Source organism: Branchiostoma belcheri, unplaced genomic scaffold (assembly GCF_001625305.1).
Source record: "Branchiostoma belcheri isolate BF01 breed outbred unplaced genomic scaffold, Haploidv18h27 scaffold1, whole genome shotgun sequence".
In the NCBI taxonomy this organism is placed as follows: Eukaryota; Metazoa; Chordata; class Leptocardii; order Amphioxiformes; family Branchiostomatidae; genus Branchiostoma; species Branchiostoma belcheri.
In genome coordinates, this window is record NW_017802379.1 from 3,823,029 (window position 1) to 3,848,823 (window position 25,795).

The window sequence follows — 25,795 nt, forward strand, 5'->3', positions numbered from 1 at the left end:
TCAAAATTTGAGTTAATAAAGCGTTATTGTACATATAACGTTATTACAGCTGACGCCAGTATAACCCCATATTATGAGTGGCATAGCCCGACTGAAAATTTGGCGCGAAGTGGCAAAGATGGCTGACGGACAGGGCGACATGGAAGTGGACACGCCTCAAACCAGCAAGGAGGCGCCGAAGGAAGACGCTAAGAAGGCCGACAAGGCAAAGCCCGGTACCTCTGGTTCATCACCTGGCTACGAGCTTCCTTGGTAAGATGTACTCTTGAGACATTTTTCTCTTGAATCGTCTGTAGCGAATTCCCCCCTCCCACACAATGTTTTGTGATGAGTAGTTTTGTTGATGGCACCCTGAGACTATGTCTAGCGGAGTAATAGACATTAAACACTGACAACATTACAACAACAACAACATAATTTAATAACTTAGGTATGCATGGTAGTTTTATGCAGTACCATTTTGCAGTTTGAGCCATACGACATGCTCTTTAGATAATGACTTTTCTATTAATTGCTGGGCCTTTTCTTCCCTTTTTAGTGTACCAAACGAGAAATTAATTATCCAGTAAACGTGGGGCCGGGCTTTATGTTGTATCATTTCCACACGTGCACAGGGTAGAAAAGTACCGCCCGGTGAAGCTGTCAGACGTGGTTGGGAATGAGGACACCGTCAGCAGACTAGAAATCTTCTCACAACAGGGGAACATGCCCAACATTATCATAGCAGTAAGTATATAATTTCTCACCTTGAATTTCTCACCTTGAAGATCAGCCAGTAGGTACCATCTAGGGTAATGAGGCTGGCCTAGCTTTGGCGGTAGTGGCAGTCAGTAGCTAAAGTTGTACTGGAACTGGTCCGGATGATCCTTCCACTCGATCGCCAGTCTTGCTTTAAACTGGTTCACAGTACTTCTGGATACTGTACTCTCTGACAGTCTATTCCAGGCTGGAATCGCTCGTGTGTAGAAGAAGTTTGACCTCTGCCCTTTTGCCAGTTGGACCTGGTACTTGTATTGGTGACCCCTGGTATTTGTGGCACTGCTGCGTGTGAGTGACATCCTGTTGCACAACTTGCACTGGTTTGTACGCACCATGTCTATCCCATGTGTGATTTTGAACAGCTGTATCACATCTGTTCTCTGCCTTCTGTAGTACAGCGTTGGTAGGCCCAGGACTGCTAGCCTTTCCGAATATGAGAGGTGGGCTATACTTGACACTAGCTTTGTCGCTCTTCGCTGCACCCTTTCTAACAGGTCTCTGTCCCTCTTGGTTCTGGGTGACCATACAGCTGTAGCGTACTCCAAGTGTGGGCGGACTAGGCTCTTGTATAGCAACATGAAAGAGTCCTCATCCAGGTACTTAAAGGTGTGTTTGATAGTCCCCAGTACTCTGTTGGCCTTGTTGACCTGGGTTTGTACATGGCTGCTGAAACTCAGCTTACTGTCGATTAGTACACCCAGGTCCTTTTCTTCCTCGATGCACTCTATCCTGTGCAGTGTGCCATCTGCTTTTGACATGGTGTATTCATGACGAGGATTGTTTTTCCCAAGGTGTAGGACCTTGCATTTATCCGGGTGAAATCTCATCTGCATCCGCTCTGACCATTCTTGGAGTTTTCCTAGGTCGGCTTGCAGACACTCACTGTGGGAGTTCTCTTCACATTCTTGCGCCGCTGCATATACTTTAGTGTCGTCCGCAAAAAGTGATACAAAGTTTTTTAGCTCTGCGGGGATATCGCTGACAAAGATCATGAATAATAGCGGGCCCAAGACCGACCCTTGCGGAACTCCGCTGGCTACATGCTTAGGGCTGGATGCTTTGCCATTCACCACGACTTGTTGCGTGCGGCGTGTGAGTAAATGTTCTTATCCATTTCAAGAGTTTCCCCACAATCCCATGTGACTCAAGTTTCCTTAGCAATCTCTCGTGTGGTACTGTATCAAACGCTTTCGCGTAATCAAGGAATATGACGTCAACAGGTACTTGGTGGCTCAAAGTTTCAGTCCACACATCTAGGGCCTCTAGCAGGTTGGTCACCGTTGACTTGCCTTGGGTAAAGCCGTGCTGTTGTACACAGCTGAGGTCATTTTTCTTGATGTGATCTATTATTGCGTCAGAAATGAGTCTCTCCATCATCTTGCACGGTACCGATGTGAGTGACACTGGTCTGTAGTTAGCTGGGTCCGATTTATCTCCCTTCTTGTAAATCGGGGTGATGCTGGCTTCTGTCCATTGGTCAGGAAGTTCAGCATTGTTAATGCTTAGTTGAAATATTGAGGTCAGTGGTCTAACAATCACATGTGCAAGTTCTCTCAGTATCCTGGGATGCATCCCATCGTTCCCTGGGGATTTATCCGTCCTTAGTGACTTGAGTTGTTTGTACACCAGGTCCTCAGTCACTTCTATGGTTTCCAGTTTTGAGCCTTGGTGGCACTGGAATACTGGAATATTATCCCGGTTCTCATGTGTGAATGTTTTGTAATACTGTTCATTCAGCACCTCTGCTTTTTGTTTGTCTGTTGTTGCAATATTCCCATGTGCATCCCTAAGTTGTCCTACTTGTGATTTGGTTGTTCTTCTGCTGTTCACGTAACTCCAGAATGCTTTGTTGTTGGTTTTGGCCTCTTTAGCAAGCATTTTCTCAAAGCTTCTGCGTGCATACTTGGTTGCATGAGTGGCCGCGTTTCGCGCTTTCTTGTACGCTTCCCAATCACGCGTGCTCTTGGTGTTGAGATATTTTGTCCATGCATGGTGCTTTTTTTTGGTCTTCCGATAGGAGTTTCTGTTCATCCATTTCGGCTTTAGTCTTGTTTTTCCACAGTCAAGTGTTTTTTTTGGAACATGTTTCTTTACTGCTTTAGTGATGTTAGACTGTAGCTCGTTAAAGGCCTCCTGTGTCGACTTGCCTAATAACAGCTGGTCCCATCAACATCACATGTACAAATTGTAAATGCTATTGTGACAAGTAACTTGTGAGTTGTATCTGTATATTACCCAAATGGTTGAAAATAGGTAATAATTGATTTAAGATAATGTTCTCCTTTGCTAACCTTTTATATGTTCAGTGTTGCTTATGATAAAGCCTCCTTGATTATCATATGATGAGATGTTTCTCTACATCAAAGAGCATTTTCCTGTTTTCCACAGGGCTCCCCAGGTATAGGAAAGACAACCAGTATCCTGTGTTTGGCTAGGACCCTGTTGGGACCAGCATATAAGGATGCCGTACTGGAACTGAATGCTTCAAATGACAGGTAATAAAATGTTTTAAAAAACATACTGAAGTTATTGGAATCTCATCTGCAGCAAACAGATTATTTCAAGCCCAGTCTTCATTCACACACGTTAAAACCCTTTGTTTTATGTTTTCTCTCCAGAGGAATAGACGTGGTGAGGAACAAGATCAAGATGTTTGCCCAGCAGAAAGTCACTCTTCCCAAAGGGAGGCACAAAATCATCATCCTGGATGAGGCAGACAGGTAACACTTATCTTCATCATTTTCTTCACTTACAGTATGTGCTAAAACAATAAAAGGTATTCAGTGTTGTGTTACCAGTATTTTGTGCATTGACTTACTCTTGTTACAAATGAAACTTTTTCACCAGCAGTTCCTTTTTTTTTCCTTCCCCAGTATGACAGATGGAGCCCAGCAGGCCCTGAGGAGAACTATGGAGATCTACTCCAAAACTACCCGCTTTGCCCTGGCCTGTAACGCTTCAGATAAGATCATAGGTGAGAATCTTCACCACTCTTCCTGCAAACAAATGAGTTTGATAGAAAGAAAGAAGAGATGACAAAACGAAAAGGAATGAAGAAAAGGTAAAATAAAAGACTCCCATCTGTGTTACATCTGTACTAAACACATGAGGTTACTGCCTGAAGCTCCCCCATACAATGGGCCCCCAACTTAATGTCCCTATTATCCAAAAAGACAAATGCAACCTCAAATAGTTGTGCCAAAAGGGGGATTAAATGCCCACCCTGTAGGATCCACAGAATTTCACCCATATGGCAAAGCAGTGTTGTCAGTAACTCCTTGTGACACAAGTATAAAACAGTATACATATATTTATATGTGAGATGAAATTGTTTTTCCTCCATGTTTTCTCCCAGAGGCTATCCAGTCTCGCTGTGCAGTGCTGAGGTACAGTAAGCTGACTGATAACCAGATCCTGGAGAGACTGCTGTTTGTGTGTGAGAAGGAGAATGTAGAACACACAGACGACGGGCTGGAGGCTATCATATTCACCGCTCAGGGGGACATGAGACAGGTACACATATTAGTGAAGTGAAGCATCTGTGTAACTGTCCTTAAGGATAACACCAGGTTTGACTATACATCTATGGGTTTTTGAATCGTATTGGATTCTAAATGTCTTTGTTTTGTAGCTTAATTTATTTTATATTTAACTTGTAGGCATCATGGTGATGTGTTGTTATTCAGTGTTATTTGTGTGTGTTTTTTTTCTAATGTTTCTTCATCAGTACACTACATGACATGTACATGTTTCACCCCAATACAGTTTATGTATCTGTCATTCCATCCAGGCACTGAACAACTTACAGTCCACATGGTCTGGCTTTGGATATGTCAACAGTGAGAATGTGTTCAAGGTTAGTGACTTATCATATACTGCTATACTATATAGTGGATCCAGAAAGATCATATGTGAAAACCATGTTTACTGAAAACATAACCTTCTAGGTGAATGTTGTAACCATCTTTGCAGAGGTAATGAAATATGGAAACTGAACTCCTTACAGGTTTGTGATGAGCCCCACCCCCTCCTGGTGAAGGAAATGTTGGGCCACTGTGTGGACGCCAACATTGACGAAGCCTACAAGATCCTGAAGCACCTGTGGAAGATGGGCTACTCACCTGAAGACATCATCGGAAACATCTTCCGTGTGTGTAAGACATACCAGATGCACGAGTACCTCAAGTTGGAGTTTATTAAGGTAAGTACTATTATGGAGTATCCAGGTTTGAAGTTATAGGTTCATGAAAGTTAAGGCTTTGTGTTTTCAAACCATAAGTCATAACTATGTATACTAATGAAAAAGATGCAAATGTGTGTATTGTTCTGTATGGATTTTTGTGATGCCATTTACTGATTTCTAGAATTGCAACTCTGAGATAATCTGTACATGTACTGTTGATACCAAAGTTTACTCACACAAGAAAATGTTCTCTTTCTTTTATATATGTACAATTTGAACCATTTGCTAGAAATTTGAGAGTTTGGAACTTTTCCATGTTTCTTCATTATTCTGAATGAAGGCGAAAATTCACTGCAAACTAAAACATACTGCAAAGATTTCCAGTTCTAGCTTTAGTAGGTGAAAGATGTTGTGTAAAATGTACAACTTCCCACCCCCCACCACCCCCCAGGAGATTGGTTACACCCACATGAGGATAGTCCAGGGTGTAGACTCCCTGCTGCAGCTGGCAGGCCTGCTGGCTAGACTGTGTCTGAAGAGTGTTCCTCCAGAGGATATCCCAACATAGCGACATGGGTTTATATAAGGATAGTCTAAACATGTATGTGCCATGCATAGGGACATAATACATGCAACAGTCTTCACACCAAAATAGAACTTCTTACACAACAGTTCAACAGGTCAACGGTTTATATGTAAAATATGTATCCTCTTGAAATGGAAGAATATATAGAGACACAACAGGTCATGGGTTTATATATGGATACTCTGACTACATGTATGTGCCCTTCATAGGGACTTCATACACACAACAGTCTTCACACCAACATAGAACTTCACACACAACAGTTCAGCAGTTTATATGTAAGAATATGTGTGTACCTGATATGGAATATGTAATCTGCCAACATAGAGACATACACTGTAGCAGGTCATAGATTTATATACGGATACGCTGACTACATGTATGTGCCCTGCATCGGGACTTCATACTCATAACAGTCTTCACACAAAAGAACTTCATACACAACAGTTCAACGGTTTATATGTAAAATATGTGTCCTCCTGAGATGGAGAACATGCCAACATAGCGACACAGCAAGTCATGGATTTATATACAGATACTCTCAATACAAGTGTGTGCCATCCTGATGAAAGAATATGTAACCTGTCTACATAGGGACTTCATATACACAACAGTATTCACAAAAACATGGGGACTTCATACACACATTTTTCCTCTATGGTCCAACAATCTTGCTTGTGCACAAGCCAAGCGATACAATAATCAAGAAATGCGATCAAAATAAAAATATGTCACATTACATATGATATAACCTTTAATGTATTTTTTTCCAATTCACATAGTGATATTATTACTCAATATGACTCAAACTATTATGTCATAAACATCTATCATTCTGAGTGCATATGCTGCACTCTCCATTCAGTGCATTTGGGATTCAGTGTGCAGTGAAGATGTTTTGTAAAAAGACTTTGGTTAACGAAACAAATTTTCAGCTAACTCATTAGCCCCCACCCCTCAGAACACACTTAACACTTATTAATGTGAAATCATAACAAACAAAAATAACAATTATCCTGTCTTGTACGCAACATGATCCAAATTTTATAATGCCATATAAATTAACATTTCCAATCTCCAGTCTTCTGTGATGAAGTTAATTAAGCCCTGCAAATTACTACTTACGAAGATTTTTAATAAGTATGTCAGTATGAGACAAATGGTTGGTGTAATCTACATACATCACTTGAGGTTGAGCTTAAGGTGAGCTGCTTTTGAAAATGGTGTTTTTTAGACATGAACTTTTTCAAGGATACATGTATGTTTAAGGGCATTTAGAAAGAAAATGACTCAAAATGTTTCATTTGCCGCACCGTAAAGCTGTTGCAAAATCCTTTACATCTACGTTACCATAAAGTTTGCGCGGACCACAAACCACATGTTCAAATCATAGCTCAACTCAAGTACCAGCTGCGCCCATTATAACGCCTTTTGAACACGTCGTAACGTGTTAAAACTAAGATCCCCTGGGCCTCATCTCAACTCCCCGTATGACGTCGTTAAGTTCTAAAGGCTGGAAACCTACACCTACACATTTTCATCCAGCCGAACTGGTATAAATACTGCTTCTGGCTGTTTGAAACGCTAACACGGGCGTCTGACTGGAGGAAAAAACGTTCAGCGATGTCCTCGTCCGTTGTCATGGCGCTTGTCGGCAGTTTCGTTCTCCTGAACGTCGTCTGCGTTGTTACGGCAATGTCGGAAAGGACGTCGGAGGAGGGCCCGAAGAATCCAGGTCCGCAGGTGAGAAAACAAACTACCTTAAGCTTTGTTACAGCAATTGATTTTTTGCTGGATGACCAAGTTGAACAATATCATTGGAATAGAGGATCAAATTATCCCAACAATAGCAGGTACAACCTTAAAATACGGTAGCTTTGGGTAGGATAATCTATAAAGCTGATATAGTACATGTATGTTCAACACTCCGTAACGGAGTGCACTTCCAAATGGTCGGTTAGATGAAGGCCATCAACTCTATCGTATGTGCAGGCAGTATCCGTCTGCTTTGGGATTTGAGTTGCAGAAATTTCGAACTAACCAATAACACTTAACAGATCGAACCTATGTGGTGCCGGTGTTCGCTTCGGTTAACAGAAACACACTTCCTTGCTGCGTATGTCCCTTCCCTATTGAGAGCTGTAGTACATTTCAAAAGAAGATGGACACGTCAAATGTGCCGAAAATATCATTATGCCGTTTCTAGTACATATGGGAAATTCTTACCCTCTATTAACTCTCCCCACTCATTGACGCACCCAGTGAAGGTTATGAGGCATTTCACACCCCTACTCAGATGCTATCTATCTGTCAATATCTTTGAGACTCTCGCCATTAAACCTTTTCTATACAAAGGTACAGACCATGGATGTATAAAACACTTATACCTCCAAGTAAAGACAAATAGGTCTGTATGAAAGTACTCCCGTGTCACTAATATTCCATTTCGATAATGGGAGACTTTCACCTTCTGCTGTGCACATTGTCACTTTTCCTTTACAACAAAGCCGTGATTGATCGTCGTTGGCATCGTTGTAAAAAGCCCAAGTTGATGCACTTTACTGATAGCAAAATCGTGTAGCTCTCCTTGTAAATGGCTTTTCTTTCATGATCTTTAGCGCTGTTTCTTGTGATACCAGGCTCTTAAAGTAAGATCACACTTCTGAAAGGGGAAAAGACTCCCCTATGGTGTCGTTTATGCACTAGACGGAATTATCTTGTTTCTAAACGCATATGGAGATATACTTTTGAAGTAAAAAGAGCCTGGACGTAACAGTCAGAACTTGTGCGTGGTTCTCCGTAAACATTTTTTTTACTTGGAAAAGTGTAGATTGTATGATACATCCCATCTTAAAGCTGCTGGAGAAGCCACAGCGGGGAATTGTTTATGGCAGGACCCAGGGTCCTCATTCCTGTAGTTTAAGAATATCGACCTATATGTTAGAAATTGTCTAGCAGTAAAGTTACTAGTACCTTGTATCTATCCCCAAAAGCCGTGTCTGAGGGAAGGTAAGCAGTGCGGTCTGTACTTCCACCGGGGTGAAGTCATCAGTCCCACCTGCTGCAAGCCGCTGGTGTGTGGGTATCAGGACTGGGAGTACTACTGTCTCAGACAGTAAGTAAAACACGTACCAATTGTTTCTGGATGCCATCGGATCCTAGTTAGTTTACGCCTGGGCTCCAATATTCCAATACTCCTAATTTGGCCGTCTTGGGTGATACTATGCTTACCACATGTACTTTCTGCACTTCTTGAATGCAGGAATAAAAGACTGTAATACCATGTTTCAAGTCTTATTACAACGTTTATGTGGTGCCTATTTCGAAAATACCTTACATGTTACTTTTTCGCCCTCAATTAGATTAGGTGTTTACAGAGGATGTCATCCATAATTTACTTGCCGTGGTTTAATATGGGTGTTGACAAACAAGATTGTCCATGTTTTATAGGCTTCGAATGTTATTTTATCTGATTCCGTGTTTCATCGTCGAGGATTACTTCTATCGCTGGCGTTCCCCAGAGTCTAAGTGATATGTTCGGAACTTGACAGCCGTCCTTTGATCAACGGAAGCACTTCCAAATCTTACTCGGAGCTCCAAATTAGCCTGCTCGGTTCTCAGCTGGCTTCTGCAACACTACAACACATGAAAGACCAGATCACGGTCTCAAACAAATTGTACCAGACAAGCTCGTAGTTAGACACCTTTTGTTTGACGTCTGTAATGATGTTAACTGGAAGTACACTCCTCACTAGACGTGCAGAAACGTTTTGGGCATACAAACAACGTACATGGGTGTTTGCAGACGTTCCTAAACCTAAAACTCACTCCTGTAGTGCGATTGTTCGGGTTAACAGGAACCATACACATGCATCTGTGTTTTTCCCGCCTTTTACAGGGAGGAGTTCCTGAGAGGTGCGCTGTTCGGCAAACGTGGGGCGCCTTGAAACCGCACACAACTTCCTTCTGCCTCTGATTGGCCAATGCCGGACTGGCATACTTACTTTAGAAAAGAAGAACTGAACAGGTTCAAATATATTAAGTCAGACACCGTCAAATAACTTGTCTCTGTGATAGGATGCTAATAAGTAGTAACTAATGTAAACAAAATCAAGAATTTAACAAAGTGTTCATCATTTTATTAAAAATGTATAAAAGCAGGTATTTAGCACCAGTACTGAAATTTGTTCCCCGAGCCACAATACTAGTAGATTCTAAGATCAGCTTGAGAGCAGTATGGCAAGGTAACATGTAAGACATATTGCTACTTCCTTCTGTTGGACTTACTAGTATAAGATAAGGTTCCCAAACTACGATACTTTAAGATGGTACTCCGTCCTTTGTAACTAGAACTAGACTGAGCTATGCTACGTAACGTTTTGCTACAACTACCAGAGTTTTATTCTAAGACTAAGACTTATTCAATGTTCAACAATGAAATGTTACTACATGTAAGTAAAGTCTATCAGTAGCAAATAAAAATACAAATCATAGTCTACCATAACTGTTCCCCATCCCTTACATTATGGCGACTCCTGCATACTTTCAGACAATTACTTTCTACTAGATCAATAACATTGTTTCCGAAATATGGCTCGTGATTTTCAAAGAGAAACATGTGGTGGTTCCCGATCTATCTGGCCGCCTAAGGTTGTCTGCCGTTACAACTCCTCGTGGTTGAGGGGCATGCCGGCCACGATCACCACTGCTGACAACCGGTTACCAAACTTGCCGTCGACTTGGGTCACTGGAGACAAATTAAAAAGAATGATCATAATTTTACTATTTGTTCAATTCAATAACAAAATTTGAAACTTCTTTATGTACCGTGATTGTCCGTGAAAAACAGTTGTTGTCTCTTACCAAGAACAATTCATACATCTGTCAAAATTATTGTGTTATTATGTTGCTTATTTTTCGAACATTGAAATACTGGCTAGACATGGTCACTCACCTTCCATTTTGTCCTCATCTACACTGTACTCTTCCTGGGACAACTTGGTGTCAGGGTCACTCTGTGGAACAAATTACGATTCAAAAACATTCAACAGGTGTTCGAATGCCAGAAGATAGCTTTAATATATTTCATTTCATCAGAACTAGTGCTAACGTCAACCCTGTGCTTATCAATAGCACCCAAACCAATGATTGTTTACCAATTTACTATGGATTTCGAAATACGTACATGTACCGTTGTTTGTTTGTTTGTTTGTTTCTTTTTCTGTTTTTTTTTGTTGTTTTTTTGGCGGCCAATAGACAAAAACGCCATATCCCTATCAAAGATCCTTCAAAGTCGCTTGTCTAAGCCCTTGTTTGCTATAGCTCAAATGCTATGTACATGTTATAATAAACATTTGATTTCGCTCTCTTTCGCGTAAACAACGGATGGCGCTGATCATGTAGTACTTACGTAGACTTCTGTGTATCCATAGCGGGTGGCGTCACCTTTGACCTTCAGGTGGAACTTCTGGAACGCCACCTCTGACGTCAGACCTTGTCTGGAAGGAAGAAGAGAAAAGTGTAAATCGAAATCCAGACAGCATTTCCGTGAAGCTTAACAAATGATGAAAATATTCTGTCAAGTTTGAAACATATTACAAAAAGAAAGTCCAAAATAATATGGGTTGACTTTGAACTTATTTTAATACCAGGTGTATTTGTTATGTTTTAGTGAGCTTGATAGATATTTCAAAGGTTTTTTAATAGACTATGTGATAACTGGGTCCTCCATATCGATTGGTTGTTGGTCTCCTTGGGCAGTATTGCCTAACATTTGACTTTTCTGTCTGAGTTTAAACTAAATTATACTGTACACAAGCGACTAGCCATAGGCAGCGTAAAATGTAGTTGTCGCATGTAGGAAGAAACTTTCAAAGCAACACTGCCCTCGAAAGGTCTTTGAACTGTACTATACTTACCCATACCATGTTCTTTCTCGTATGTTGTGTCGAGGATCTTCGAGCACATAACCCTTGTATTGTCCAAAATTTGCCATGAAATTTCCCAAACAAAACTGTTCTGTTCTCAAAACGTTCTTCTTTTTTTATGTTATTCATGGACTAAACTACATACGAAAGCTAAGCAGTTTCTTGCTGTAATCTTTGCAAATTCTAATGTTATTTCATGTTAAGTAGCGTTCGGATCTTCCAAAGCTACAGCTTTACATCAGCTTGCTAATCCGGTTTTTTTTTGTGATAATTGCTCAATTTTTATAGTTGTTGACAATGTCTACTGTTTGGATCCATGGAGTGCGTTTAGAAAACGGGTGCATTGAAGATGGCGTCTACTCGCAACGAAGATGGCACCTACACGCATCGGCAGCTTCATAAATGGCCATACTACCTTTCTGCCTGGCAGGAATATGCACTGTCATCCGGACTTCTTGTCAATGTTAGCCTCCATTCCTACAACAGGAAAGACGATTCAGACGGCTGTTATAGGTGGGTCATTCACCCTGAGATAAGGGTGAAATGGTGAGTAACATGGCGGTCTTGACAAACAGATGTCAATCATCCTCCTCATTTAGCTGTTTTGAATCTTCATCTACAAGTAACGTTTCAGTCAAACTAAAGCCAAACGCTGTAGTAATTGCTCCAAATTTGGTAGAATGTTGTTGACACCTGCAACCAAGTCCGTCATCTTACCCGCGGTCACGTGATGATCACGTGGCCATTCTTACCGTTCGTTGTTGCAGAAGAAGTGACAGGAGTAGGCACTCCCGTCAGGGCTTACGGTCAAGGAAATTCTCCATTCCTACAACAAGAAGTGCACTTCTGTCAGATTAGTTTAGACACATGTAGAAGACTTTGATGACGTAGCAGCGACTTCCTCTGGTCACCATCTTGAAAAAGACACTTTCTGGAAAGACTGAGTCATTCGCCACTCCTCTGGATAAGGGGACCATAATCATTTGTAGTTAGAATATATCATAACTTCGGTGTGACAAAGCCAGCAGCGCCGTGGTAACACGAATGCTTTTTGCTGTATTTCTGTGAAAATAATTTACGGTAATGAAAACGTTCGACAAAATTTACGTCAAACAAGGATAAAACAAACAAATATTGCCCATTATTAATTATTTCTCTCAAATGTAGAAAACAAGACTACCAATAAATGTACTGTTCAATTATGATTGTAAGTTAGTTTCAACACGTTGTAACATATGTATAAATATATTGTCTAATCAGTGGCACAATCAACAAATTAAAAATGGTTCTACGATATATTACCTAGTACAAGAATTTCCTAAAACTATCAAGGGGGTCATCTCCGAACAGACGTTGAAAGGCAAGATCGTAACGAAAGCCGTTTGTAACAAAAAACGGAGAGTTTAAGAACGTAACGATTTAGCCTTCCAACATTCGCTTGTAGATTATCAAAGCCATGGCACGGAATATTTCAGGAGCAGAAACTGACCTCGTCTGTGACGTTGATGGGCTTGGCTGCGTAAGTGAAACTGCAGGAGAAGTGCTCGTCCTGAAACACCAAATGTTAAGTGTTAAGCCTTACGAAAGTAAACAGTGTGTAAATCAAGAGTGTGTGTAGTAGTGAGGATAGTTGGTTGGTCAAGTCTTTAAGCCGTATACTGGGGACAAAAAACAGCTAACCGAAACTCTGCAATTATCCAATCTGCGTGGTTTGTACTATCGTGCGTATGAAGTACTGGTATTAATCAATGATGGCAATAAAAAATGCACAACACATAGAAAGTGACAGAACATTTATTGCTGTAAACAATTCGCTGCTACCAGAAGGTAATCTCACAAGGCACGTGTTTCATCAAAAGTACATTTTTGCCACATGGACATGCATATAAAAGAGAGTTCTATCTTTCCACAGTTCACTGACACTGTAACGTTTCCACAAGTTTACATAGCAGCTCAGTACAGTACTCAATAGTCAGCTAAAACAGAAGTACTAATCTGTGATCTTTATCAGATCTTGATCCACAGAAATTACCTTACGTCCACTATATCATATGGACAGTATTTGAAACTATAGAATTACGTGGCTTTGAGTCTTTCCCTCTGAGATATATCCCTAACATTCCATTCCTAACATCACTACTTCAACGAGATTACGTCATGTTAGTGTGATTGCAAAACTTAATATCTAAAAAACTAAACTGGCGTGATTGTTATTGTTGCATATTTTTTCTTGAGAAGTAAGGAAGAAGGCTAAAGTCTTAGTGACGTCACAGCTCATCGTGGTCTTGTTGTATCGCCGTCACCAAGAAGATTGCAGACACTTTCCCGCCAAATTTTTCAGGAGCACTTGAAACTGAAAAGGGAGGAAAATATTGCTCAGTCATTTCAAGTGTTTTCTTCCAAACGATAACAGTCTTTCTGGTGAATAATACAGTAGATGCATTATCATTAGATAGCTTTAACAATGTTTTGAGTTAGATGTTCAAGTGGTAGGTGTAACAAGTCGTTCAGTGTAATGTAGCCAGATGCCGCCGCGCCGCGTGCCTGCGAAGCTGGTGTGTTATGCCAAAGGGCGGTTATTCTGGCCATACAGATACAGAATACACTAGGTGACAAAGGATAGACCCAGATGGAAGAAAAAAGTCATGGCGTTATATACATGTATGTCATGCAAGGGACGAAGAGGATAAGTTTACTACAGTAAGTATTCTGTAGAGGAGATGTTTTATAAGTAAGGTTCTTACCCTCCAAAGCTTTCTCGTCCACCACGAACTCAGACGTGTCCAGTTTCACCTCCTCGCCCTTCTGTGAGGGGAAAGGAAGTCACGTATCAATAACTGAATACTAGTAACTCGTGCATACATCTTTACTAAAGGCCGGAAATCCATTCCTTAGTTTACTGTAAAATGATTGTGAAGACAATCAAACGAAATATCAACATCCAAGACAAGTCATCTACTCACATAAATGTCGCTGTATCCAAACACCTGGCGTCCCTTCACCTTCAGCTGGAAGTGCTCAAGCATCAGATCAGACCTCTGCTCTTGCCTGTGGAAAAATAAAATTGTGTGAGGATAGCTAATCGTACGACCTCACTGGTTACATAACATACGAATTGAATGTTGTAAAAAAAGCCAAGACAATTCAAAAGAAGAAGACGATACCTTTCTACCCTGAGTTGGCAGGAATATGCACTTCCATCCGGGCTCATCGTCATGGTCAGTCTCCATTCCTGGTGGGAAATTATGTTCATCAGTCACTAACGGATTTACCTGTCCGTAGGTTATTTTTATTTCCGAGTAGGCTGTCTTTTTCCGTTGCGTTCATTTGTAACCACTGTCAAACTAACGGAAATACAACAAGCTTGATTTGCATTCGTGTACATGTGAGTTAAAAAAGTTTTTTCCTTGAAATACATTCTAGAAACACACCGCTAAAATTGGTGATATTTCTGCTATGACAATTAGCTGTCAATCATTCTGACGTCACTCACCTCAGACGGCACCCCGCCCGGTCTGGCAGCGTACGTCAGGACACACCCGAACTTGTCGTCCTGGAAAACAAGCATTCAGAATCAAAGGTCAAGGGTGCAATGTCAGGGGCGGTAGGAGAAATCAGACTGTCAAGCAAGTAAAACCAGTACAAATGTTAGCCAAGGTCAAACCAATTTCTTCGATCGCAGCTCAATCATCACCGATCTAACACCGTAGGTACACAGATCGTAAAATTTGCTGTTACTTTGGATGCCATGTTGTTGTTGCATTTGTTCATGATTAATGTGGTTAGAACTACTAATATTTAAAGCTCCTTGATACGACATAGGACTGGTGTTCTATGTTTCTTTTCATTTCCTCTCTTCAAGTCTAAACACACGAAACGCAAAGCCGCTGAAGGAAAGCAGATGATCGGAAGAACTGTACCAACCTGGGGGACGTCTGGATGTCAGGACAGCCGACTGAATTATCGCCATATCAAAACGCGAGAGGCCATGGATTACTTACAGTGCCCCTCTCCCTTGGCTTGACACGATCCCTCGTCGCTCGAAACATACGGAAACTTCGGACTGCGACTTTCTATTTGCACGGCCACTTCCGTATCTGTCGACCCGTCTACCTGTCCAATATCCCGTTGGCGGAAACGGACTAGACTACGCGCACATGCAAACGCACAACAAAAGACAGCTACTTTTAGCTGTATTCTAAAACAATACCCTACCATCTATTTTTTATCAATAAAAATCTACAGATGAATGATGGAAATTGATAGGTGATCAATGAATCTGCGATCGACAAATCAGTCATAGTCATGGAATATAAAACTGGTTAGTGTTGGTCTTGGTTGCGTGTCAAGCGCAAATACGTCAGAGACATCAGAGACATACCGACGGCATAGTTTACTAGTATGCTCGTCATGCATATGTTGCAAAAGGCGTTGATAATAAGGCATGTGGTCTATGAATAAATTTTGCACACGTCTGATGCAGGAACACCGGCTGTGGCTCTTGACCTTGTATTCAGACAGGCGGAAAGACGTACATATTTTCTTTGGAGATGTTTGCCAAACTGCAAAGCTACTGAAAGATATGGTCCCGAAACTCCGATATAAATAGCTGCTGTAAATTATGTTAGCTTTATGAACGTCTTCACAACAGGCCTTGTGGATGGTGTATTGCATATTACTATTGCATAATTTGCGTTTTGGCAATATCACAGAGCTTTACAGGGGGTTACGTTTATCTAGAGTCTGATGGAGTCGTGATAAGAAACCAAATCTTCACAAAAACGAGACAAATGTCTCAGACCTTGGCTTGGCACAACATTTTTCTTATTCCAGGGGCGTTCGGACTTACTGTTTTCAAAACAGTTTACGAGAAATGAACAAGTTAGGAGTTGACATCCTCCTTCGCAGGGCTAAAATCCTCCGGTTCGGTTCCTTCGGGTTTACCCCGAAGGAACCGAACCGGAGGATTTTAGCCCTGCGAAGGAGCCCGAAGGAACCGAACCGGAGGATTTTAGCCCTGCGAAGGAGGATGGGAGTTGAAGAAACTTGCTAAAATGTAGGTCAAACGTGTTTTCAATCAAATACTAGCATCCTGTTGTAATAACCCAAGCAAGGTGACACAACAAGTAATCATTTCAAAGTACACAAGCGGCTTTGTTTCGTCAACACGCTTCCCGCAGAGATGTAAAGTAATTTTCTTCTGCGACGATTGTCATGCACAGGAACTTTTCCCCACATGCAAATCTGCCACTGTAGAAAAGAAAACAGTACATAATCGCCCAAGTGTCAACTGCACACCGGGATGGCACCGGGGATTAGGGGAGGTTCATGAATAGTGTCGCGGGGGACTGGCAAATCTCAAAATAACGTCATGCAACAAGGCTCGGATTTTGTGCTATAGTTGTTCTTTCATTCTTCGCTTGTTCGTTCATTCGTTTATTGATTTGTTTGTTTATTTGTTTTCGCATGGGAGTCACTGTAGAACACAACATCCTGCCTCTTAGACTTAGATATTCATATATTTTGCTACAAGTTAAAGATGTAACGGTCCGTCCCTAGAATTTCTGCATTCGTGTCATTGTCGCCATGTCTTTGTTATTCTCAGCAATGTATAATGAGTGAAATACAGTGATGAAAAGAGCTTTTAAAAAGTTAATAGTAGTTGAATTTCTATTTCTAGTAGCCTCGAACCCCGTCTACCCATATTACATGGTCCGTCCCCGACACGCCAGGGGACTGCCACGTCGACTGACTTCCCCCAGTCCTTGTAAAACGGACTCGGATTCCGCAGTCCAACCAATGGGACGCGGGATGCAAATGTCAACAAATAACTTCCAGACGTTTCAGGGGTGAAAAGCCGGCTGGAAGAATCCAGAATCCCCTAGCATAGTGCCACATAAACATGTTTTATACAATATTAATTGCTTCCTTTCTCAGAGAAGAGATGTACAGAAGAATATAGGATTGCGATATATAAAACGTGGAGTTGAAACTTAAACAAAGAAAGAACTATAGCTAAGAAAATGTAGATGAAGACATATGCATATATGCAAAATCGACAGATTTTCAAAGACTGTTTATCTGTGTAGTTCTTTTCAAATCACGATAATGATAGCCAAACATATCCCATACAACACAAAGTTAGTCATATCATAGACAATGTGACGATAACTACTGTAGTTCAGACTCACCAACTTTCTCTCAAACGTCATAGTCTCTCCATTAGCGATGAGGTCGAAGGCTTCGGCATGAAGACCCTCCTCGAAGTGACTCCACTTCTCCTTCTTATTCACCTTCTTGTACTCCTGGAACTCTGGGTCTTGGTTCTTCTTAGCCGACTTGGAAACCGTCAGACAGACCATGAAGGAGAGAAGGACACAGAAGGTGAAGAAACGCGCCATGTTGTGTCGGGGTAGCGGGAGAGGATGTGGTGACTGTGCTAGCTGTCCTCGGTACAGACGCCGTCTGGACTTCACAGGCGGTACGCTCTGTTGCCGGTAGTGATATCTGACCTCTCAAGATCCAGGACCAGTCCAAGTGGGAACCGCTAAGGGGTGGGTTATGACCAAGTTAAACTGTTTAAAAGTCCTACGGAACATGTCATTGCTTCTAACCATTTAATTAAGAGTCTATACTATTAATGTAGACTTGTTTTTTATTACTTTTATTTGAATTTCGTGTGATAGATATTGTGTATTAGAAGCTTGTTTTTCCGTGTGTCCCATCTTTTGTAGTGGACTTGTCCAAGATTCCAGAGGGGGCGACCCTCTCGCCAATGGTAACTTGCCAAGTCGAAGATGGAAAGGCATCCACGTGGCCAGTTTACTTCCAAGATAACGGTACAGTATCTGGCACACGTGTCCTTCCATGTCATTGCCTACGTGGAAATGTAGCGTTCATCTAAAGGAATGTGGTTCCATCTAATACATGTACATGGGTCGTACAAGTCTTCCAAGACCTTTAATATAAGTTCTTCTCTGGTGGCCTGGTCGGCAAAAGAACTCCGGTACATCAAGGACATTATAATGTCCTTGGGTACATGTAGAAGTGATGTGCCAGAAAGAAAGAGCCTACCAAGGAGGCAAGTTTTCTGGCATCCCTGCAATGACATCGCACTTGGTAGTCTCTTCCAGGCTGCGGAAGTGGCTGGAAAGAGAATAAATTTGGTCCGCTAAAAGGAGCGCCTCCCCCCGTTACGCAATTGGTAGAGTCCGTTTATTTCGCCAATGTCGGGTGTGAAAATGTTCGTGAGTTGCTCACCCCCGCCCCCAGTTTTAGGGAACAATTTCGGTTTCTGGCTCCCCGAATATTTCGAGAAAATCGCCCCAGAGGGACACATACTACTAGTACCTACGACTCCTGAAAATACTACAGTCACCCGGTCAAGCTACACTTGACCGTGACATGGTCTTAAAGCGCCGCCCAGTGACGGGTAAAGTACTGCAGCCACTGGCTTCCATCCACACACGTGACACGCTTCATCTGTACCGTGACATGAGTCACATGATCTCACCAGAGGTATCTCAGCAAACTTCTCAGCAAGAGTATACTACCTTGGTAGTCCTACAGACATGTCTTATATTCATACATATTTGACATGGCCAACTATGTATAAGTTTCCGTGAAGGGCGGGCGTTCTAGGTTAGTCTCACTTGCATAGTCAGAAACTATCAGACATGTCTGTAGTATACTCTTGTACTTTTCTTCATTTATGTAATTATTTATTTATTTATTTATTTATTCAAGCTTTGCCACAAGTGGAAGGGAAGGGAGAAACAGGTGGAGACCACCTTTACAGGCTCCCTCCCCAAAGACATAAATGACATTGCAATCAATCATAGTTAAAACTAATTAAACATATTGCACAACATCGTAAGTAGACAATAATAACAATATATATAATTGCACAATTTCATAATAGCTAGATCTCTGCACATGTACATCCGGCCGTGGAAGTGCCCCATGTCTACCGTGGCCTTATTGCTAGACATGTGGCACACCGACAAGCAGACGTCCACGTGCAGAGATTGTCAGTAACAAAATGATCATTAAATCTCTTGGTCAGCGATTTGACAAGACCCCGTTTGAATGTTTAAAGCTCGGACTGCCCCGAAGCGACAGCCCTCATATCCCGGACTCTGACTTCCAGTCTGTTCCACTCAGCCACCAAGCGAGGGATGTAGGAAGTAGCGAATGTTGATGTTTTGCAGCGAACTGGCATTAGCATATGAGACCTACTACCTCTTGTTGGACGTGATGAAAATGAAACATAATTATGCATGTCTAAATCGTACACATTAGCCGTGGACTTAACATACAACATGATGTCAGCGATCTCTCTCCTATATGAAAGAGGTAACAGGTTGAGGTGAGCTAGTCTAGCCTTGTAGTCAAGTTCACAAGCATTGGCATTTGCACCTATAATGAACTTGGTTGCCCGCCTCTGCACGCCCTCCAACAAGGACATCAGATTGCGAGACAGAGGTGACCATATTTGACAACAATATTCAAGTAAAGATCTAGCCAATGATACATACAAGGATTTGCGTACCACAAGGCTGGACTCATAACCAACAGTTATGAGTTAATTATCTCACTTATCTAATCTAGCAGCTAGACCCATTTCTCCTGAGATGAGGTAGAACGTTAATGACGCTGCTGTACCTTTACACTTCACTGGGCGGCGCTTTAGGAGCACCGGGTCACGATCAGGTGCAGAGAGTGCAGATTGTTTGTATGGATTGTGGGTGGACGTCAGCTGTTGCAGTACCTTCACCTTTCACTGGGCAGCGCTTTAGGAGCATCCGATCACGGTCAGGGTGGTGACTGGAAATGACTTGAACTTTTGAAGGAAGACACAGAAAGAGATAGGATATGGAAGCCGAGTATACACAAAGAAACGCATCTATATATACACAATTCCGTCAATCTTCCTGACAACTTCGATTTCATAATGAAGGCAACTTTTTTTGCCCAACTTTTCTTCTTCGCTCGCTCGTATAAGTTTTCGGTGCCCAGAGAATGTCATCCATATAATCAAATCAGATAATAATCAATTATTTCATTAGACACTTTTCTTTCTGTATGCTGCAACTGGCGAGTTAGGCCTTGCCTCAGAAGACAGTTTAGCAAACTAGCTTCTGTATTTGTTCTTTCAGCAGGTAACTAACTTCTCTATCTTGTTCTGTATCAGAAGATGGTATAAAAACGGACATAATTCCCATTCAGTTCTTTTTCCAAACGGTTGAAAATCGATATGCTGGCGGTGATGATCCATAAAATCCAGCCTTGCGGCAGTACGTTAGCTAGTCTACGCTATCGTACAGCAAGGTCAACGGAAAATTACTGAATTACTGACTCGCAAGAAAGTATCACGGGAAAACGAGACTTCTATCAAATAAAGCCATACAAAAGTACATAATCTCCCCTACATTCACTAATTCCTTGTTTCTCCCTCATAGACCAAATAAGCCCATAATTTCCCACTAATCGGACCCCCCTCTAGGGATTTCATATCCTCTTTCAAATCCTTCTTAAGGTGTTCTGAATACACAATTAGCTTCGATTCTCCTGAGACATCCTCTTCGTTAACGGATGGAAGAGTCTTAAAGTCAGGCAACTCGCAGTGGATTATAAGAACATTATTTATGTATGCATGTAACGTAGGAGCTTAGAATAACGTGGGAAGAAGTTGCCCATGGACCATAACTCAATTTACAACCACACGTCGCTATTTTATCCCATATTAGCTAACGTATTTTTTTTACACTGTCGATGACCTCCAACGTTACTCCCATAAAAAATCCGGGTACATTTGCAAAATAGATTAGCCTTACATGTGCGTCAATATTCAATACACTTAAGTGCACCGCTTGCATATGAAACCGACAATGATTAAGTAGAGCACAGCATATAAATAGATGATATGATTATTATCATCCATTAAGATTAGAGATAATTCCTTTCAGGATAACCTTCGTTGTCATTCACGCGGCGTTGGGTGAAACCGAGACGAGGAGAGGGAGAGATTAGACTTGAGAGGAGCCGCCATGATGGATGACGTCATTATCAAACGAGAGCTCGCAATTCGGTGAAGTTCGACCCGCGGCTATTCGGCTGGCAAAAGTCACGGACAACTGTCTAAAATATCAAAATTAAAGGACAGGAAGTGTGCGTAAATCTGTGAAATGAAGTATCATGAGCTTAAACTTCCTGAAAAGGGTAGAGTATTCACTATAGGAGCCCTATATGCGAACGGGATTGAGATGATTCGAAATGAGAGACCAATCGAACAAAAGAAAATGGAATTTCGTACCCTCTATTAACTTCCATGTGGATTCATAAAAAGACCTGCAAGTGCCAACTTTGACGTATGCTGGAAACTTAAGGAAGGCACAATCTACTAGCACAAAATCTATCTCTATCTCTCCTTACCGAAAGCTTTGGCCAATCAGGTATTGCGGCTTTTGGGGATATGGCCATCAATGGTATGATACCCAACCCCCTCCCCGCTATTTTACAGTGACAGGTGCATGAAGCCGCTTACTTTATTTATGACATTTCCCGTGTTTCTGTAGACACCTGTCGCGATATTCTTTAGCGCTGCACGGGGCGGGATGCGGAGTATTAATACTCACACACACATTTAATGAGAATACGCCTGGCATATATTCATCATTCAGCATCATTTTGTCACATTCGCTGTGCTGACTATACATTCACGGTGGCCTTTACAGTGTTACATGATTGGAATTAAGTGTTCCTATACATGTAGTTTCCTCTCCTAGTTGTTACTCTGTCATCTAATACACAAAAGTTTCAGATCCCCCTCCCAAGAGAATTACGCTTTGAGGCGCCCTGTACTATCTTTCCAATGTTTCTTGTGATAAGTTATCGTTTCTTAACACAATTAACTAAGGGACGGCCGGCGCTACGGTGTCAGGACAGATTTCATTGCCTATTCTATTTCTGCAATTAAAAGTAGAAACGGTATCTTCCCCTTGTTGAGTTTACGTCCGATCTACTCTCCATTGGAGCAAGAACCAGTGCTCAATTTGGGTGGACGTTCCTGAGCTCGATAGCTATGAGTACCGACGTCTCAGGGATTTGTAACTTGTCAAAAACCCTGTAAACTGTAACTGTGGTAGTAATGGCTCACTCTATGTGAAAGAAGTAAGTATTTCGTCCGAAAATAGTTTCATCGGGTTGGTAAAGTATAGGATATAAGGGGTTTCTTCTACACAACCAATTATTCGTACCTTGCTGACGGTCAGAAGCTCTGAGGAAGCTAAGGTGTCTGACAGACACCGAAACGTCAGCTAGGTGCGAATAATTGGTCGTGTAAAAGAAAACCCTTATATCGCAAGTATTTCTTATAGATAAAAGCTCAAATGTAATCGGGGCAGCTTGAAGATGTCCTGAAAACTATTCCATACCGATAGGATAATGTTTTCCATCTATTACAACCTACAGAACTGTTTTCCCATGAAATCTAGTGCCCTCCAAAACCGCCAACCATCAGTATCTGACAGACTCTCTGCAATCGTTCTAGCCATATCGAAACGCAGGGCAGTATTTGACATTGTCAAATGTCAAATGTATGGCTCTCCTTTGTAGCAGATTTTCATGACAGACGGCCATAAAATTGATATAGCTTTTCGGCTATGGTAAATGTGAAGGTGGCATAAATTTTGACATGTTTCGGGAGTGTCTTTTACAACTTACTTTGACATTTATTTTTCGGTATCGATAAACTTTTACAGAAGTCGACAGACAGGTTGAAATTTCTGTTTACAGACAGGTTGAAATTTCTGTTTACAGACAGGTTGAAATTTCTGTTTCTACATACTAGGGAGGGCTCATTAAACCTAATAAAGTGAATTCCATCAACATGATTACTTGCCGTTTGATATCGGAAGTTCAATATCGAATTTGGCTTTACAGAAAAGTAACCTTATCAGATGCAGACAGCGCCACGAATTCTGCACGATTACCCCGCCACTACGTGACACACCGGGATATGTCTAACCTTTACAATAAAGCCCTGGAGAATGCAGATGTTGGTTTAGAGATGTATGACCAATCGTCTTTGTATTTCAAAGCACGGTACAAAGGACGAGTAATGCCTAATTAAATTGTAGAGTCACACTCTTAAGAGTCACGTAATTAAGGATAAGAATTGGAACTAACGTATTCATTTACTGACAGAGAAAAGCCGACTAAGATATCCACGTATACTATAGCCCGCTCAGGTCAAAGCCTACTGACACAGTCATAAGTCAATTACATAATTCCAGCTTTTGTACGTGATTCACAGCTCATGTTGCAAATTTAGGATTGCACAGAAGAAAGTGCCTAGATATTATGAATTTCACTAAGTATATAATTTCATCCTATACCGTTGTCTTTTGAAGAGTTATTTATTTTCATAGAATTGTAACAGTTGCACAATTTGCCATACGTTGCAGCGTATCATTGTTGAGCAATAAAGTTATTCTTATCATTATATTTAGGTGCGATACATGTATGACATACATCTCTTCACGTGTTTTATGTTCAAATATTCTACATTTACGTTATATTCTAGTACCAGTTCGTCTTGTTTTGTTTTTGCTAACGTGGAGTTTTCAATAGAATTGGGACACTTATGTCGAAGTGACATCGGTGAACACCCCCAAAGTCTGATTGAATGCCACCTCCTGCGTCAAACACCCCGGCTAAAGGCGATCGCTCGTCTCCCTGATTTTTCATTAAAGAAAACGTCTCATAATCTGTCTGCATCGCATGTTTGACATTCGACTGCAACATTTGTGACAATGACAGATTGCTACCGTAGCTAAGTGTCGTCCATTTTGCCATGAATTTTGAGCTGGGTTCCCCCTATATTGGAGCACAGAACCATCCCAGTGATAACTGACTTAGTTTTATCATGGTGGGACGCTGGGAGGTAGAATCCATGTTAAGTAATACTGTTACCAACACGTGACATGTTCTTATCAACAGATTTTATTGTATTATCAATCATGTGTGCGATGTACGGTGCATACGAAATGAAGAATATGTCGTAGAATTTGTTTTAGGCCAGTGAAACTTTTGATTAGGTTCAACATGAAATTTGGTAGTCTGAGAGATTTGATATTGCTGTTGTGATGTCAGGATGGTCGAGCCGCTAGTCAGACAAACTGACGTTTCGTGAAGGTTACATTGACCGGTACACAATAAAATAGCAAAATATGAAAACATAACCATACAAAATTTGCATCAAATGCAAATATATATAATCGTACCCTCTAAGGTATTACATATAGAAGGGAGCAATGCAAAATAATGGACCACTGCTATTATCAACTTACAGCAGGACATAACAAATTATACAGCTCTGCGGCCTGGTCCCTAACCTCATTTTCATATGACCTTTCTCCTTCTCCTACTGACCTCCAAAGCTTGTACGTTTCTTTCAATCAACCCGCGGCCCACTTCTGACACAATGACAAAGCCCTGTGACCAGGAAAACTCGGATTTCTTTATTATATTGCAACAAAACCACGACAGACCCCGTGTCCTCTGGTAATAGAACGTTACACGACGTCCCACCAGGAGGGAGGTCTGTTAACAATGTATAATCCATCTTCATCTTGACCCCTTATTAGATTCCAGAAAGCCTCCGTGCTTTTAGCTTACCAAGTTTATCAAATAAACCTTCCTTCCTTATTCAATGAACCAGAGACCCACCGTGACCTCCCAGTTCTATTAGCGTTCTGCTGCGATGAATCCTGTCTACGGTTCGGGAGATCGGGGGAGTTTTGGGGTCCACTTTGGGACAGGGGAACTCGATTCACGACAAAGCCATTTGGAAGGTAATGTTTCAAGGATCACTATAGATTTGTATCTCTCGTTCCTGATCAAAAGGGCAAGCACAAATCTGACAGGATGATGCATTAAGCCGGTGGTACGTTTGGAACCCCTTGATGACATGACTCATGTACGATGCATGCCCCCCCTGGGAACGAGAGCGGCTAAGCTACGGAACTCATTTCACAAACACAATGACATCACAGTCATCTTACATCATCCTTTATTTGTAAGGTACCAAAATAATACTGGCATGTTTCAAACATCATAGTCATGTCTGGAAATAGACGCCATTTAAAGGCTGTCTGTGAGCTAACATAAGAATACTGACCGTTTTTGTCGCACATATTTCAAATGGTTCAACCCATATATGATTGACATGAATTTTTGACATTCCTGACTTATGGGTAATGCTTTCGACTTTAATGTCAAGAGTGGTGTGTTGAGAAACAAATAACAACATCCACTGAATACAAACCGGGTTCAATT

At 41.4% G+C, this 25,795-nt stretch overlaps 2 protein-coding genes and 1 pseudogene across 2 annotated transcripts; 1 reads left to right on the forward strand and 2 right to left on the reverse strand.

Annotated features, from left to right (window-relative positions):
- The first annotated feature begins 99 nt into the window (after nucleotides 1-99).
- LOC109467867 (replication factor C subunit 2-like) lies at nucleotides 100-6,258 on the forward strand. Its single transcript, XM_019765977.1, has 9 exons — nucleotides 100-252; nucleotides 615-726; nucleotides 3,148-3,254; nucleotides 3,378-3,479; nucleotides 3,633-3,733; nucleotides 4,115-4,272; nucleotides 4,550-4,615; nucleotides 4,766-4,960; nucleotides 5,394-6,258. The coding sequence occupies exons 1-9, from the start codon at nucleotides 119-121 to the stop codon at nucleotides 5,508-5,510; spliced, it is 1,092 nt and encodes a 363-aa protein (XP_019621536.1). The 5' UTR covers nucleotides 100-118; the 3' UTR covers nucleotides 5,511-6,258.
- Nucleotides 6,259-10,189: 3,931 nt separating this feature from the next.
- LOC109464897 lies at nucleotides 10,190-13,340 on the reverse strand. The gene is made up of 6 exons (XM_019762032.1): nucleotides 13,326-13,340; nucleotides 12,945-13,004; nucleotides 12,208-12,281; nucleotides 10,939-11,026; nucleotides 10,483-10,543; nucleotides 10,190-10,275 (listed from the first exon to the last, which is right to left on the reverse strand). The coding sequence occupies exons 1-6, from the start codon at nucleotides 13,338-13,340 to the stop codon at nucleotides 10,190-10,192; spliced, it is 384 nt and encodes a 127-aa protein (XP_019617591.1).
- The window catches only part of LOC109464982, an 18,017-nt pseudogene continuing 5,453 nt past the window's right edge, over nucleotides 13,232-25,795 (reverse strand).

Coding starts and splice junctions, on each gene's coding strand:
- LOC109464897 (XM_019762032.1), bottom strand. Junction 12,282..12,944: donor CCATCAACGTCACAGACGAG/GTCAGTTTCTGC, acceptor TTCTTGTTGTAG/GAATGGAGAATTTCCTTGAC. Junction 10,544..10,938: donor ATGGATACACAGAAGTCTAC/GTAAGTACTACA, acceptor TTTGTTCCACAG/AGTGACCCTGACACCAAGTT.
- LOC109467867 (XM_019765977.1), top strand. CDS start 119: ATGGCTGACGGACAGGGCGACATGGAAGTGGACACGCCTCAAACCAGC. Junction 253..614: donor CCTGGCTACGAGCTTCCTTG/GTAAGATGTACT, acceptor ACACGTGCACAG/GGTAGAAAAGTACCGCCCGG. Junction 3,734..4,114: donor CGCTTCAGATAAGATCATAG/GTGAGAATCTTC, acceptor GTTTTCTCCCAG/AGGCTATCCAGTCTCGCTGT.